Here is a 17896-nt window from a genome sequence, read left to right on the forward strand (position 1 = left end):
TGATCCTTCACTGCAGAGCTGCATTCTAGGCAATTCTTCTGGTTCTCGTTTCTGTACAGATGGTTTCTGCTTACCTATAGAATACTTTATTTTTCCTTACCGGATTGATTTTTAACAGTTCTCATGGTTTAATTTTAATGCTGTTTTTCAATATTCTTTCACTTTCCATCTGGAATAGATGTTTAAACCCTGTTTACTACATCAAGTGTGTTACTAATGAGAATATTAAATAGCGCTGCTCATGGAGCATTTCATGTGTTTTACTGTAAAGCTATTACATGTATAGTATGTAGTATTAAACATATACAGACACATTTCAATATGTTATAGATTTTAAAATAGATTGGATATTAATTGTTAGAAAACTACTGTGATTCATTTGTGCAAGTTGATTTATTTAAGGATGTCTAAAAATCAAATACTTCACCATGCCATGTTTATGAAAAAGTCAATTAAAAATTGCCAATGAATCCCCACGAATGCCTATACACCTCCCAAGCAACCCCCAAACCTTTCCATAAAATCTAACTATCCCTTTTCTCCCCCACAGCCATCTATCACTGACAAAAGCAAACAAAACCATGCCTATCACTTTCATGACAGCTGCTCCGACTTTCATTCACGTTTTTTGTCTTTCATTCTCCAGTCCTAAGCAATTCTTTTTCTCATCGGTGGAGATTTTTCTGTTGAGAGGCTCCCTGATGTCTGTTGGTCCTTCCTCTTTGCACACTGAGCAGTTGCAGTCAGCGGTTTGTGTGTCTGAGCGGGTGGTCCACAGGAGGTCAGCCAGCACAGGTTGGATGCTCAAACAGGAGCCACAGGCACTTTGAGCTTGTGGTGCTCTCTCCTCCATGGGCTTATTAAGATGCCAGGACTCTACCAGTGTACTCTGCTGTGTTTTCTGCTCATAAGATTATGGTTAGTCACTTGGCTTAAAGCTAATGAAGATGATTCTGGGCCTGTGTCTAAACGTGTGCTTCTGTAATTAGTGAAGTAGGTGAGGAATAAGGTATGGCAGGTTACTGAGCATTAAACATCCATATGGACTCTTATTCTACCCAAAAGGTGGAATAAAGGTCTCTTGGCATAGCTTAACTTACTTCAATTAGGAAGAAGAGTGTCCCCTTGAGAAGCTAGTGCACAGAAGATAGTATGTTTTTTTTCCTTCCCTTGTAGATAAGTCTTTTTATTGTGTTTAAAAATCCAAGTTCTACGGATGAAGATCCTGTCAAGATGAGGCGAATTTGTGTGTTTGGAAGCTGGATACACTGTAACTTGCATCTTGGGAGAGAAAAAAACCCCCAACCTTAAAAACTACAGTCCTACTGTCATAGTCTATCTCAATACCTAAAAATCCTATTTTACATCTGATGTCTTCCTTTTGCTGGCCTTCTGAAGTGTTTTTTTTTTTTATTTATTGCATCCTTTGTAACGTAAGTTCTAATTAAAACCTTTCCTATCAAATATGTATCTGATCAACCAGTTGCTATATACGCGTTTTGACCTTAAGCAAAAGATGAGCCTGAACACTTATTGACCTTGGCATTTGTAGATTTAAAAAAAACCCCACAAACCCAAAACCTTTTCAAGAACCTTGTTGCTGCTTTCTTGAAGAAGAGTTGAAAGATCTTACAGGAAAGCAACTGCTACAAAAGCAGTAGCTGCGGAGACCCATGACATGTAGCCCGTGAATAAATTGAAGTCGTCAGGAATTCAGAAGTTCCACTTCCAAGTGTATTTGATTTAGATTGCTCCGTGCTCTCTCTTCTGGGAGGGAGAAGTCTGTGGTTTCTTCCTGGCAACTTTCTGTTGCAGAAATCTGTCCCGAAGAGGGCACCAGAGAACACAAATTGGTGCTACTTTAAAAGTCTAATTGGGGTAGTGGAAGGATGAGGAAGGTGAACAGAGGGATTGGGGGAGTGGAGAACTAAGGTAAAGGGAAAACAGCAAAAATGTTACTAATACCACTCCTTGACCAATACCTCTGCGTTATGCTTCATACTCTTCTGATCATGTTTGCATGTTGATATGTGCAGATTAAGCCCACTAGAACCAGTGGGAACTTCCACTGAGATCTTTTCTTTGTTAGTCTTAGTTAAAACTAGTACCAACCCAAATTAGTAGTCTCTTCCTTCGCTTTATTTACTGTTTCAGAGAACTAAGATGTGACAAAGCATTTTAAGATGGTTCTGGCACATGAATGGACAGTCCAGATTACTTTGAGGTGAATATTTAGTTAGACACACAGTGGTACATGTGAGTCTAAATATTTGTTTCATCTTTTGAATTCTGTGAAATATTTGATGTACCCTTCTCACTAATGGATATGCAATATAGCTTCTGGTGCTAAATCTTTTCTGATTAGTGTCTGTGGGATTATACCAATGTTGGCTGCATTACATTAGTGTTTTCCAATCACTTTGTCCTACAAGACCCTATTTTGTTATATCACATTTCAAATGAAGCTTTTCCTAAGGAATATTTTCCTGGGGCACCAAAGAAACTTAGGTTGGTGGAGAGAGTTCTGGTTAACGCTGGCAGGATGCAATAAGGGGCTTATGGGTGAAGGTGTCTAGAGTTGGAGAAGAATGGTGAAACTGGAACAAAGAGCTTGAGGGTTGACTGCAAGCAAGACTGGAGCAGGAACACACTGGTATAGGAAAAAGGATCTGTGCTCAAAAGAGCATGGTCCCCTTTCATGCCATGGTTCTGCTGGTCAAGCAGGAAAAGCAAAGTAAGACCTTAAGTCAGGCGTCTTGGCATTTATCAACTTTCTTGTGAGTATTTGCTGAGTTCTTTGGAAAAGTGTTCTTTTCTCATTGTTTGCTGGCAAAGCTAAAAAATGCCACACAAGTCCTTGCTGTGTGGGAGCACTTTATTAGATCTTTAGAATTTTGAAGATGGCCCATGAGTGGGGTGCTACATAATGGAATATTGATTTACCCACCCCACCAGTTTTTGTAAAATGGAAAGAAAAAAAAACACCCAACACCCTCAGGAAATTGTATTTGGACATAAAATTAGAAGTGTGAAAAATGTGTAGTTTGGAAAGTTGAGTGCTGAGTAATAACGAAATACCAGAAGGAAATGAACTGTGAAAATTTTCTTTGGCCTTTTCATGCCAAATTACAGGATTACAATATAGTATTTATCTGCCTGATAAAATATTGGTTTTGTGCCAGATCTGGCCTTGTCTGTTATACTGGCTGTTACTCCAAGTTGAATAAGGAAGGAATTAAAAGGAACCAATGAGCTCAATGACTATTGTTTTGATTCCACTAGGTGCTAAAAAGTCCGTAGACTGTGTGACAGAAAGAGTGAGTTTTGGGATACAGGCAGGAAAACAGTGGTCTTGGTTGAAAAGACTAAGGAAACAATTATTTCCTGCTTCTGAGAGAGTTCTTGTATGTTTATCAGTTGAACTGAATTTTCTGCAGTCACTGCTTGTGCATTTGTCGTTTTCTGAGTGCCTGACGTAAGGAATCTGATAACCAGACTTGCACAAGTGTTTGATCTTCCTGGATACCGCTGAAGTTGGTGGATGCTGCACTTAAGGTATGTAAATGAGACATTAGGAGAAGCACTCCTGTACAGAAAGCTGTTTCAGACATCACACCATCAAGTAAGTTAATGCTTTAATAACCGAAGTGACTTCTGATGGAAGTCACTTTGTGACTGGGGACTTCACTAGCCTTTGTAGTCACTATGGCTAGTGACTTCAGTGGTTGTGTATTTCCTTTCTAAAACCATAATGATGTTTTCTCATGTGGTTTAGGGAAATGTTTGTGGAAGGTACAGTCATGATAAGCATAGAACAATATGCAGATAATGTGTGTTCAGACTGGAAGTTGAACACTATTCACTGGGGTCTGTGACATGTACAAAAGAATACGTATGTATGCACGCCTTTTTCAAGAACAGATCCATTGGATGGATAAGTGAAAAGATTTGTCTAAGTTGGCTGATATGCCGATGAAATTTCAGATTATGTTACTTTAGGAAAAAGACAGATATAACGTTTGCTGTTCTTGGCCCAGCATGACTGCCGTATGCAGTGATGTACTAGCAGAGAGCAGCAGATTGAAAGTGCTTGTTGTTCAGAATAGGAATCTGAGATTATATTAATCCTAATATTTAGGAGTCTAGGTTAGACAGACAGTGAGTCATAGCTTGTCCTAACACTGAGCAGTAAAGCTTACAGTAAGCTAAACAGCATATGAGAAAGAGTTTAAAAAACCCAAAAGTCCTCCTGCTGCTTTGTATTTTGTTAGTTGTTAGAACAGCTTTAAGTGTTGTCTGATTATGTAAAAAAAAATAATCTAGTAAAACACTTTCAAAGTGATGGTAATATTAGCCTGCACCTGGACAAATCAGTATAATCTCATCTTCATTAGAGTTTTCTTCTTGCTCTTTACTGTCAAATCTCCCGCAGCCAATTGCTCTACTCTAAGAGGGAGAAGAGTGATCCTTACTTTTTATAATTTTTACATTTTACTTTCTGACTCAGCTTTCTTCCACTCATCAGTCACTCTTGCCTGTTTGTTTAGCTCTTTCACAAGATTAACCTTTGCTGGATCTTACCTGGTGTGCCTCTTCTGAGTCAATGTACAAAATCACTATCCTGTCATGTCTCAAAATCCACCTCTGTGGTATGGATATTTCCTGTGGCATGCCTAAACCTGTAGGTAGTACTGACCTGACTGATGTTGTTAAAGCTACTTTATTGATGTGAAGTTGATTTAAAGGTATAAATAGCCACAAAAGGGAATATACTGTCTTCCTGTGCTTTATATCAGTATAACCATGTCCATAATATGGGTTACATGGTATACACATGTGTGTGTATGTGTAAATAAAATTCACCCCCAAAGTATTTTATTAATGCAAAAACCTGTGTATAATGAACATAATGAAAACAGCTTGACAGTCAACAGTTGAACTGAAACTTCCAAAAGTTTCTTTTTTTAAATAAATTGAACTATTAATTTTGAAGTCATGGGCTTCACATTTTGCTGCATGCAAGTAATAGCTAGTGAAGAGTAAACTTCAGAAACCTCCTCCTTGCCCAGACAATACTGCTGTCTTTAGCAGTGTTACAGTTCACAGTAACCTCTTCATCTGATGGCAAGCTGATTTCTAAAATACTCTGCCTGGGGTAAGTGTGTGCACTTTCAGCAGTTATTAGGGGATAAGCAGAACTTAACTAACCATTTCATGTGGTTTTTCTCTATACAAAGCCATAATGCTCCATAGGATAGGCTTCAGGAAACAGGGCTGTTTCAGGTAGGGCTCTGATTTTCTTTTTTTTTATCTAAAACCTTATAGCAGAATAATCCTCTAGGGTTGGTCACATCTCACTAGGGGGTTTGTTCCATTTTCTGAGTAGAGTTACAAAATACCGTCATACAATAACAGCTGTGACCACACAGAACAAAGATGGAAAGAGTAAGGAACTACCCTGCTTTATATTGTTGAAGTCAGTGTCACTGTTGTGCTCTGAAGACGAAGTGAAAAGAGGGAGTCTGGGACCAGATGGGCTGTATCTGAGAGTGCTGGAAGAAACCTGAAGTCTTTGAAAGACAATACAGAGTGGGGGATTTCCCTGAGAACCAAGGAGAGGCAAATGTTGTACTTACCTTCATAAAAGGCCAAAAGAATAATTAGGAGAATTACAAGCCAGTCAGCCTCCTTTCAATCCCTTTGAAAATCAGGGTTTGAGTCTTCTTGGAGCATATTCTGGGCACATGAGGGAGAATAAGGTGACTGGAAACAGTCAGCATGGATTTACCAAGGTCAGTTGATCAGTCACCAGCTTGATAGTCTTCTGTAAGAAAACAGTCTCCATTTGTACATAATGACAAAGTACTAGATGTCACCTCGACGTTAGCAAGGTTTTTCATGCTGTCTCTGACAATATCCTTGTACCCAAGTCAGGCTGTTATGGGTTGGATGGATGGGTGGGTGGATGGACAGAAGGACAGAGAGACAACTAGCTGTGGAAAAAAAAGCTGGTTGTGTGGTCAGGCTCAGAGGTCATGATCATGAGCCAGCAATGTGCCCTGACAGCAAAGGAAACCAACAGCATCCTGGGTTGTATGAAAAGGTGAATTGCTGGTAGATCGAGGGAAGTGATTATCATCCTTTACTTCACATCGGTTAGACCACATCTAGAATACTCTGTCAAGTTTTGGATATCCCCAATACTGGAAAGACATTGACAAACCGGAGTGAGTTCAGGGGAGGGCTGTTAAAATGGTCGGGGCTGGAGCACTTGCCCTGTGAGGGCTGGGGAAAGTGGGTTTGTTCAGCTTGGAGAAGAGCTGGCTTTTGGAGGACCTAAGAGCAGCCCCCCCCCAGGACTGCAAAGATGTCGTCTAGAAAATTGAACCAAGCTCTTGACTGAGGTCAAGTGGGAGGACGAGAGAAAGTGGTCATAAAATAACACACGAGTTTCTGACCTGAGGCAAAGAAAAACTTTAAGACAGCCAAACACTGGAACCAGTTACCCAGAGAGGTTGTGCAGTCTCTATCCTTAGAAGTTTTCAAGACCCAGCTGGACAAAGGGGCGAGGAACAATCTGGTTTGAAGCCATAGCTGATGGAGCTGTGAGCAAGCGATTGGACTATAGACCTCCTGAGGTCCCATCTAACCTGAATTATTCTATGATTTAGTGAATTCAAACCTCCATTTTTGGATGAGGTAATGGAGAAAACTGTTGAGAATACAACGTTTTGGGTAGTAGATAGGAGGCTTGACAAGGCAAAGTGACTCAAATGAGAGATGGTGTGGGAGAGAGGAAGGGGCAGCAGGAGGACTGTGAATTTTGTGGAACTGACATTTATTCCAGACCTAGAATTGCAGCTTTTGGGTTAAAAACGTACAAGAAGTAGGTGCTTTTGATAGCTGAGACTAGGACAGCTGTGATTGCAAATCTGCTTTACTCAAAATATTAATCTGTGCTGAGCGGGTTCAGAATTTAATCTTTTTTCTTTCTTTCCTCCCAGCTAGAAAGTCTTTGATGCCCTGGCTTCTTTCTTTAAACTGTATTTGAAGGGACACAATCTGATGCAGGCTCCTGCATGTCATGACATTTTTGAGAATCCGCTTGGCCTCCATTTCCTTCCTCTGGTGATGCTGGGGCAGGGAAGAGTGTGGGGAGAAGAGGTACCATGCTTACAGTATTGTAAAGCAGACTACAGTGTTGTGGTTTATTGTAGGAATATAACTCATATCTGAAACATGCAAGTGGGAGGTGGGAAGCTAGGGTCAGGGCGTCACAGTCTGATAATTTTAACTGGCTGTGTTTTGCGAATTCTGCATTGATATTCATTCATCTGATAATGGTTGTGGAGAGGCTGTGTGCAGCTGTAGTATGTTCTGTGCTTTCCTCATATTTTTATGAAAATAAAAGGCTCTGGTTAACTATCTAGTTGGAATTTGGTGGTGTCAAGAGAAAAAAAGAAAATATTTCTAATTTTAGGAAACTTTTCATTGGGGTTTGTGTACAAAAATAGAATATTTTTGTCTTAAGAGAAACCGAAGTGTTTGAATTCTTGAAATGATTTGAGTAGAAGCTGTTTTATACTGTGGTTTTGTAAAAATGTATTTTAGAACCTGAACTGTATCCTGCCTGCAGGATTTTTTTAGGGATAATTTGTTTTTTTTAAAATAGCTCATCAGGCTTACAGACATTTATGTAAATAGAAGGCACATTAGGTTAAATATTTATTGTAGCAGAGGTTTTCAGCAGGACTTACATGCTCAAATCACACTGTCATTCTTAGAAAACCTCTTATGTGTCCATGTGGGCAGAGGAGCTCTGGCTACCTGCGAATGCATGCAAGCAAGTAAACACACAAGACTGTTGTAAAAGCAAAAGGCTGTTAAGTGCTTGTTCTGTATTTCCTGCTTTCCCACCACACTTAAAATAGAAACTTCTACAGAGAGCCTTAATTCATGTGGCATTAGGGAAGTAATTTGGTTAAGTGTTTGACATATTGCTTGGCAAAGTGGAGTTACTGTAGCTGCATGAATTCACTGGAAACCAGTTCTAAATGTATTTAGGTCTTCTTCATAGCTTTCTAAAAACATTATCTTAATGAAAACTAGCAGATGTTAAACATCTTGTAAGTGACACTTAAGATTCTTGCAAGGTGGAAATGATCAGTGTTTCCATAATGACTGGTGTCCTCTCTTGTCATTTAAAGTGAGATTTCTGGAAAACGTGGTTGCAGAATTGTATCTTGTATCTTTCCCTTTTTCATAATGAAAAAATCTGTGTAGTGCTTTTTGTTACGGAGGAAGGAATTTTAAGTTAATTCTGTCTTCCTGAGTTTGTGGATTATTTGAAACAATGGACATAAAGTGAATTGTGCAAATTTTTTTCTCCTAGACTTGTGAAGGCTGAGTTTTGGCAAACTTGCCAATTCGAATGACTTGTTTTACATACAGTTGGTCTTACATTATCAACTAACTCCCTCTGCCTCATGAAAGTCTCATAGTGCAAATGATGCCTTGATTGCCTACCGTATCTCCAACCTGTCCTCTTTTCTCCACTTTGTCCTCTTCCTCAAAGTAAAAAACTAATAGCCCTGAGTTACAGTGACCTATAAAATAGATGGCATTAAGTACTGGTAATTGTGGTGTTCGGTTAGGACTGCCATGGCTACATGAAAGCTTAGAGTGTAATGGTAATACTTCCTCCTTTCATTGTAACTGCTTAACGTGTTTGGATTTTTGAGGCAGGATCTATGATCTTATTTCACTTGCACAGATGATAACTGGCATCCTAAAGAACAAACCACATTGAAAGAATTGCCCATAAATTAATCAGTCTTGGGACCATGCCTGTGAACTGTGACAAGGATAATAATATTTAAGAATTGATACATTGTACACTTCCTGGGATTGTAGGGTTATACAGTCTTTCTCTGAGTTCAGTTCTATATTGAGTTTTAAGAAAGTGCTATAGTACTTGGTTGCCTGACAGTACTTAGGAGTCAGAGTATTGTCTTCAGTTGTTTTGTTATATATTCATAGAATCATAGAACAGTTTGGGTTGGAAGGGACCTTAAAGATCATCCAGTTCCAACCCCCCCTGCCATGGGCAGGGACACCTTCCACCAGACCAGGTTGCTCCAAGCCCCATCCAACCTGGCCCTGAACACTGCCAGGGATGGGGCAGCCACAACTTCTCTGGGCAACCTGTGCCAGTGCCTCACCGCCCTCACAGTGAAGAACTTCTTCCTTCCATCTAATCTAAATCTACCCTCTTTCAGCTTAAAGCCATTACCCCTTGTCCTATCACTACATGCCCTTGTCAAAAGTCCTTCTCAGCCATTCTTGTATGCCCCCTTTAGGTACTGGAAGGCTGCTATAGGTCCAGGATATTGATTTCCCATTTTTGTTTAAGTCTCTTTGTGCTATAAGGAACTCTTTTTTTTCTTTTTTTTTTTTTTTTTCTTCTTCAATGTCTAGATATCTTTTCATAGTCATCAAGCTCAAGGCTTTCTGCAGCATGACAGATTAAGCACAGTCATGTGCTGATCTGTAAGATGGTGAATGCAATGTAAGGGAAAAGGAAAGGTTAAGCTCCTAGGGAAAAGGCATGGTAAGATTTAAAACAAATGGATTTGAACTATTACCATTTTGCAGCAAGCAGAATAACCACCAGCTCTTGATGTTTTGATTGTGGTGTGCACATAGCACAGAATATATTTCCACAAAACAAATTTTGGCAGTTATGGCCACATTAACGTTTTTCCAAAAGAAGCAAGGAGAGTTGTGAAGAGTGCCAAACTCAGTTTTCTGAACTGCACCGTAGACAGCTATTGTAATGTTATGTACACAAAATGTAATAACACTTTTACATTGTGTACTATTGTTTATCTATAGGCATTAATTTATATTAGTTTAATGGATACAGGACTCTCAAATCTCTCAGAGCTCATGGTTTTTAAAGTTAAGTTAACACTGATTAATAAAAGAGTAAAGAGTGAAAAATAAAATGATTTGAATTAAAAGAAAGAGTTCATATTCTAACTTTATTTTGTATGTGTGCTGCTATGGTGCACATGGCAAAGTCATAAGATTGTTAGGCACTGAAGTCAGGTACAATAGCAGTTGGTCATCTTTACTCTCCTCTGGAAAATTAAAACTAATATTTAGGCCTTGATCCATCTGGCTTACATTCATTTTACCAAACTCTCTGTTTCTGAAAGGAATCTGATCTAAACTGCTCACGTGGATTTCCTCGTTAGTCATTGGTGGGGTAAAGACACTTTCAGGTCTTTCAGGTCCTGATTTAATCATCTGTCTTAAGGATGAAACACTTGCTAAAAGTGCCTTGTCTTCCCCTCTGCACCGAGAGTACAGGGATCCCCAAATGCCTGACACTCAGCAGGTAAAGCGGAGGGAAAAAATTTCCTATAGAAAAACACCGATGTGACCATATACTCAGTGCTACCACCGCTCAACACGTTTTGTTTTGGTTTTTTTCTACAGGTCCATGAAGGATTCTTGGAAAACAGGACTACTCCCATAAATGTCAGTACCACCAGCAGTTCTTCTGAGAAAAGGAGTACTGATTTACGCATATATATGCTGTGTTTCCTGCCATTCATGATCCTCCTGGTCTTTATTCGTGACCTTAAGAGCCTGTCCTTTCTTTCATTGCTTGCCAATCTGTCCATGGCTGTCAGCCTGGTGATCATTTATCAGTATATTGTTAGAGTGAGTATAAAAAAAAGTTTATTATCTTTTTGTTTTGTTTTGTTTTTAGTGTGGCAAGTTGTATTTGTTGCATGTGGCAGTTGGTCCCTTATGGATGTATACTGACTGACAATTTCTGAAAGGCAGAATTATCTTGTATTTAATGGAGCCATCTCAATTTAAGGAGGTGCCTTAATACTTGAGACATACTTTAAACCAGCCTTTTACAGTACTTTTGAAAGAAAGGGTAATATTTTTGCACTTAATAAAAATATGTATTGTAACATCTTGGAGTCCTTGAGTGGAAGAATATGTGAATTTTTATGGGTTGCACATAGAACTTGCAAGGTTTTAATCTGCGTCAATCTTTTTGTTGCAACACAAGAACAATTTCAACAGCAATGTTTATTTCTAGTGTTTCTCCAGTACAGTCAGGAAAAATTTAAGACTCACTCTTTAAGAATACATATTACAGACTTCCATCTCCTGAGATGTTGAATCGTTGCTGCATTTTCTGGGTTGCTGCTGTTTTTCCTATTTGGAGGCACTCCATAATGGAAAAAAATCACATCTAGAAACCTCTATGTTTTTCTTTCTTATGATTTTTGAAAAGTGATAAGTGATAGACACTGTTGCACACGGTGTAGATAAGTGGTGAGTGCCACTGTTGTTGAGAAAGTTTTCACATGAGTGTTATTAGACAAGGGGGAAGTGGAGGATGGGGATGAAGGCAGAAAAGCCAGCAAGAGGTATTGGCTGGACGAGGAGGCAGGAGAAGTTACACAGAAGAGATTGGGGGACATAGTCATTAATTGTTCTGCAGGAACTCAACTTGTATTAAAAAGATTTTCTTTTACTGTCCCTTATGGTTAAGAAGAATATTTGTTCAGTATGAAAGCAGATTAAAAAATGCAATACTCTGAGAATAGCATAAGTTTGCAGAAGATTAAGCTTGAGGTGTGAGCTTTCCCTTTTGTTTTAATTGATGCTCACTCATATACACCAGTGTGATACTTTGAATGTGAGTATTTCTAGTGTCAGTAATATGAACCTAGAATAAATATATCTGCAACTGTCTGTGTGTGTGTGGGAAGACGGCTATAAATGTGTGTATAGGACTAAGTTTGGGAGGAAAACCAGGGATTGTAAATAGCAATGTATACACCACTGTCAACACGTACTGAGTTTTCTCTCCCTATAGCATAACAGAACAATCAAAATAGTAGGAACAGCTAATGTGCTTTACATAGCACTGTTTTGCTTTGTTTCTTCAGGATATAGTAGATCCTCGAAAACTGCCTCCTGTGGTTGGCTGGAAGAAATACCCACTGTTTTTTGGGACTGCAATATTTGCTTTTGAAGGAATTGGTGTGGTAAGTGCTTTTTACTGACTTCAAAAAATCTGAGTCTGTGCTAGATGATGGGACACCTGGCAGTTTTACTCCTGTTGTTATTTCGTTGTTTTCGTTGAAACAATAATCTCCCATGTTGATATGAAAAGGGTTAATTTTTCTTTTCAAATGAGGCAAAAGTTGAGGACACAACATCCCCTTCAAAGGGGAGTTTAGTGAATAATGATTGCTACTTGGGACACTTAGCACCTTCCCAAATTACAAGAATGTCTTCAGTTCTAAATAGAGTGAGACAATACTGTAATAATAACTAGTATCATAATATGCTATATAATAATTTAATACTTAGCTAATAATATGATGATACTATAATTATAATGATTCAGCAGCTCAGTTTTAGGTGATGAATGTGTAAAAATAGAAACCTATTCAGCATCCTTCTTTTCCTTTGGGATCACAGAGGACAGTCATTTATTAGAAATGTATTGTTCTTCCTGCTTCAAACTTCTCTATAGATCTGACTTGACAGAGATGGAGATGATAAGAAAAAGGATAGAAATTTAAGAATATTTTTTTAATTCATGGCCTTCTTACAATGAACCTCAGTTCCTCATTGTTTCCTGAAAGATGTCTATTAAATAGATTTATCACTGAAAATTTGGCTTTTAAAAGTGGATCTTTTTAAATATCTTACTTTTTCCTGTTTCTAAGGGCTTTCTGATTGCATCTCACACTAGCAAAGTTTGCAAGATAGCACTTTTGTTCCACATGGCATATATTAAAAATGTAGCCAAGGAGGCTTCTGGGAATGGTAGGTCATAATGTCTTTAAACTGTTGGGAAATTACTATATACACTTTATTTGTTACTAATATAATTACGCACTTCAGCAAGTGTTACTGTATGCTTAAAACTAAAAAAAACCCAACCCTAAACCCCAAATAAACAACACCTCTACTGTCCAAAAAAACCCCAACCAAACCAACCCCAAAACAGCATGCCATTAATCTGAAATGATTGTCATCAATGTAACACAGTAGAGTTTTCAAATCTTTTTTCTTTTCTGGACCTGTCAGCACTGCATTAAACCAGAATACACCCTGCTTCTGTGTTATCACTGCCAGAAGAGGTGAATAGGAAAACCTTTTAACTCCTATTATGTTGCAAAAGTGTGTTTTCATGCTTGGGATGTGGATGTAGTGACTGTGAGACGCCATTTCTCAAACTGTTCTTGACTGTTTCTCAAGCTGTGAACTGACTGATGCAGAGGTTTAGCTGCCATATTTCTGAGTGTATCCGGACACCTTCCCTTTTGTGATTTGGAAGTTCCATTATAGAAGATCAGCCGTTTGTCTGGGGTTGTTTGATGCCCACAAGTCTTGGGCAAAAACCCCATGCTCAGTGAATCAGATTGTGCTATACTAAGCTTGTTGCTCTTAAATTGTATATTCTGTCTGGGACAGGCTGCATTTACTGCGTGTGGGGAAATGCAAGTCACGTACAGTGGGGCTGATATGTATCCCAGTTGTATTAGACTTGCTCTTGCACTGCCCAGCACGTGGGTGTGTATTTGTAGCCAGAAAATCCCAAATGAGAGTCCTATGAGCCTCAGGAAAGTGTGGAAGGGTTCCCATTTGGTAGTAGTAGTTTATTGAATTATAGGTAGGGAATTGATGTATGGTAATTATTTTCTGCCACATTAGATGCCACGTTAGACAGCTCCTTAAATTTCCATCAGCAGTAGGAACACTGACTTCGGATGTAAACCTTTAAAGAACTGCCCAGAGCATTGTGCTTGATTGAATCCCTGGCTGTTGCTGTTAATGACATCTTTAAGAACTGCAAACTTTTTTCCTTCTTTTATTCAAGAGCATATAATGTAGGGTTCATTCGAATTGTACGTTTGAAACATAATAATATTGCTTGATATTATTAGATAATAGCATTACACAGTTGCATATATTTCTGTATAGGCAGTCTCAATTTCTTACTTGATCATAATTTACTCTTCAAAGGAAATGAAGAGGGCATTTTAGTTTTTTCACTTTGTTACTGATGTTTACAAACTAATTAGATGTTTATATTCTTCATGGTTTGATATACTTTGTGTGTGTGTGTACATTACATAAGACCATTAAAATAATGCAGGTACCTTTACAAATTAAAATTATAGTAAAAGTGAAAATCTAGAGCTTAAAAATGTCTTCTTTATATGTAAAATGATATTAATATGTCTTTGCCTCTTGGGGATATTTTGAACATTCGTAATGTTTGCTGTGCATTCTTTGCTGTAGTTGCATGCACCATAGAGAAGATTTGAAGAAAAAAATTACTTTATGGATTTGAATAATCAGTACTAAATAAAGTTGTTTAAGCATGAAATAAAAAAGATGAGTGAAGCAGAGACACACATTTCCACTCTAAATAGTTAATATTTCATACAATTCTTGGTGAGTGATTTAATTGGTAACTAGTTATTGCAGCTCCGTAAGTTACCATCGTAGACTGAACTGTGATATATCTGTATGTGTGTTTGTGACCTCTTGCAAATGTGAAGTGAAACACATTTAAAATTCTTTCCCTGAGATGTGAGCTAATGCGTTTCAGTTCACATTACAATGCATTAAGAATATTCACATAGTCAGTTGCTCATTTGTGATAACCTGTTACCTTGTGTCTTAATTACTGTTTTTATATCCATGTGGTTGAATAGTTCCGGTAAGGAAAAGAAACCACACTATTGAATTAGATTGACTCCTTAGTCTGCTCTTTCTGAGTGCTGGCACTCAAAATGGATTTCCCTAATCTTGGTCTTGATGTTAGAGACTTGATTTTAGATTTTATTGTGGAAAGTCTTACGAATAACACTTACTTCTGTGAAGCTATCTGAATATTACATTAAAAACAGAAGGCTTAAGGTCTTAATTTTATCAGAAAATTTGATTATGGTTGATTCATTTTATGCAATAAGTTAGCCTTAAACAGTTATGAGGCCCCATTTTTCCTTTTCCTTGATTCCAAACATTCTTTACGCTAATTCACACCATACTTATCTGAGAGCTGCCAGATTACTGAATGTTATGAACAGGGACAGCAAATGAAATTCTGAGTTTTTTGGGCTGGTTAAGTCGTCTTAAGCAGAACCTGACATGAAAGGAAAAATGCCCTTGGTGTGGTTTCTCTACCACCATTGTTCTGTTTAAAATGGTCTTTCCTGCTAGGAATATTTAATGTTCAACAATTTGAGTGGAGGAATAAATGACCTATCAGGCACTGTATAAAACAGTACACCTTAGCCATAGCAGTCAGGAGGATTTATTTTCAAAGATACTTAATTGATTCTGTTTTTATTAACAGGGGAGTGGCTAACGTAGACAGAAAATAATTGGCTGTTCATAATGACATCATGCTCAGTATGGAAAGATCCGTTTTTCTGGTTTCTTTGAATCCAATAATTGGCTGCAGGGAAAATACTCTAGCACTGATTTTTCTCATCCTGTTGTTATAAAAAGGTTTTTATATATTGATTTATTTTTCTGTGTTCTTTTAGTTCAGCACTTGTCATCACTTGAAGTATGACCATAGTTCTTCAGTAACTCTATTAAAATTAGTGAGACTACTTAAACAGAGGAGTCTAAAGTCCTGTTCACTTTGGGAAACGGGAAAAGTGATTCTGGAAGGTGCAGTGATTCAGCAGATTCCTAGTAGGATTTTCTTCTTGATCTTGAGAGAGCGTATTTCTCTTTTAGATGGTGTGTGTACAAACATGGGTTTTGGTTAAAATCTGTCATTTAGTTTAGGACTGATTAGCTGTCCCTGTGTAAAAAGAAAATCAGCAGTATGGAAGTAATTTGGAGTATTGTTGCTTTGGCTATAGTTGATCTGTAGATAAATAGACTTTAAGAACTTTAGTTTTACTAACTTGTGTCTGTAGTAACTCAAAGGAGGAAGGGTAGCTTATTTATAATTGAAATATAGAATCTCAAATACACCAAGGCAGTGCCTAGAAACTAGTACTTGTGTAATACTAAGAGCTAGTTAAACATTTCATCAGCCAGTGTTATAAAACTATTTCGAGATATTTTCATTAAAATAAAAATAATTAATGTGATGAATTGATTATATGACTAAGATGATTTGAGCTGTTCATTTCTGCCTGCGAGATCAATCTAAACTCTTATTTGATGGCAGACTTGAACAATTTTGTCATTTTGGTAAAGTCCAGGCTAGTTGTTCATTTGTTGCTACAACTACTACAGCAGAAATAAGGTTAGTGCTGTCAAAGGGGTGATTAATGTTAATGCATGCTAAACTCTGAGTGATGGTTGTAACAGGATTAAAAAGTGCTTCAGTCTGTTGCTTGTGCTGTTCATTTCTTTGCTCCCTGTTTTGAGCTGTCTGTAAAAATGGGGTCACTGCTGACTGGTATAAGGTACCTGCTGCAAATTGTGAATGTCTTGGCAGCCAGGTGGTAATCATCGCTGTGTGCTAACAGCAGGAGTTGGCAGCAGGGTGTCCTGGTTTCAGCTGGGATAGAGTTAATTTTCTTTCTGGTATAGTGTTATGTTTTGGTTCAGTATGAGAAGAATGTTGATAACACACTGATGTTTTCAGTTGTTGCTAAGTAGTGTTTAGACTAAGTCAAGGATTTTTCAGCTTCTGATGCCCAGCCAGCGAGAAGGCTGGAGGGGCACAAGAAGTTGGGAGGGGACACAGCCAGGACAGCTGACCCCAACTGGCCAAGGGGGTATTCCATACCATGGGACATCATGCCCAGTATATAAACTGGGGGGAGTTGGCTGGGGGGATCGCTGCTCAGGAACTAACTGGGCATTGGTCGGCAAGTGGTGAGCAATTGCATTGTGCATCACTTGTTTTGCATATTCCAACCCTTTTATTATTATTGTCATTTTATTATTGTTACTATTATCATTATTAGTTTCTTCCTAACTGTTCTTATCTCAACCCATGAGTTTTACCTTTTTTGGTGTTTTTTTTTCCAATTCTCTCCCCCATGCTACTGGGTGGGGGGAGTGAGAGAGTGGCTGTGTGGTGCTTAGTTGCTGGCTGGGGTTAAACCATGACGTGGGTACCCAGTGATCCCTTAATACTGAGGTAGCAAACAGCAACTGAGAGCTCAGTACTGCCAGTCTGGTGGCTATCATTCATAGTGTTTAGGGTTGATTTGGGATTTCAACACTAGACAATAATGCGCTGATTAGGAGATGATTGATTAGGCCTCAGGTTGCACCAGGGGAGGTTTAAATTGGTTATTAGGAAAAATCTCTTTACTGAAAGGATTGTCAGGCACTGGAACAGGCTGCCGAGGGAAGTGGTGGTGTCACCATCCCTGGAGGTATTCAGAAAGCACGTAGACAAGGCACTTCAGGACATGGTTTAGTGGGCATGGCTGATGGTTGGACTCGGTGATCCTGAAGGTCTTTTCCAACCTAAACGATTCTATGATTCTATGAAGAAAATGTATATTCAGCCCCCAGTGGACCTTTTTGAGTACAAGGCTCTGCTGGGGATGGGAGGATCTGCAGCTGCTTCTTTCCCTTTGTGCTTTAGCTTCTCTCTGTCTGTGGGTTCCCTGTGCCAAATGATGCTGCCTGGCAAATCACGGGCTTGGTGTTCAGGCCTGAACAGAAGAGAGTACCAACACTAATTCTTGAATACAGGAGCTGCTGGTGGTATTATGCAGTGAATGTGTCTTTCACAGAACATGTAACGTTATTCTGTAAGAGCCATGTTCAAGAGATTCTTTCATATTCCAAAGGTGAGTAGGTCTGTTTTTATAGTGAATGTGAGGTTTTTGCTAGTGAATTAAAAAGT

General features: G+C 38.6%; 2 protein-coding genes across 3 annotated transcripts in view; both read left to right on the forward strand.

The window, feature by feature from the left end:
* TAF1D (TATA-box binding protein associated factor, RNA polymerase I subunit D) overlaps nt 1-17896 on the forward strand; it is an 815997-nt gene that overhangs the window by 272130 nt on the left and 525971 nt on the right. The gene's annotated exons all lie outside the window — the stretch shown is intronic.
* SLC36A4 (solute carrier family 36 member 4) overlaps nt 1-17896 on the forward strand; it is a 118417-nt gene that overhangs the window by 21341 nt on the left and 79180 nt on the right. For both annotated transcript variants that reach the window (XM_049823608.1, XM_049823609.1), the window contains 2 exons: nt 10504-10731; nt 11985-12083. In XM_049823608.1, the coding sequence (XP_049679565.1) occupies nt 10504-10731; nt 11985-12083 (327 nt within the window). The remainder of the gene's footprint in view (nt 1-10503; nt 10732-11984; nt 12084-17896) is intronic.

This window comes from Accipiter gentilis, chromosome 19 (genome assembly GCF_929443795.1).
Source record: "Accipiter gentilis chromosome 19, bAccGen1.1, whole genome shotgun sequence".
Lineage (NCBI taxonomy): Eukaryota > Metazoa > Chordata > Aves > Accipitriformes > Accipitridae > Astur > Astur gentilis.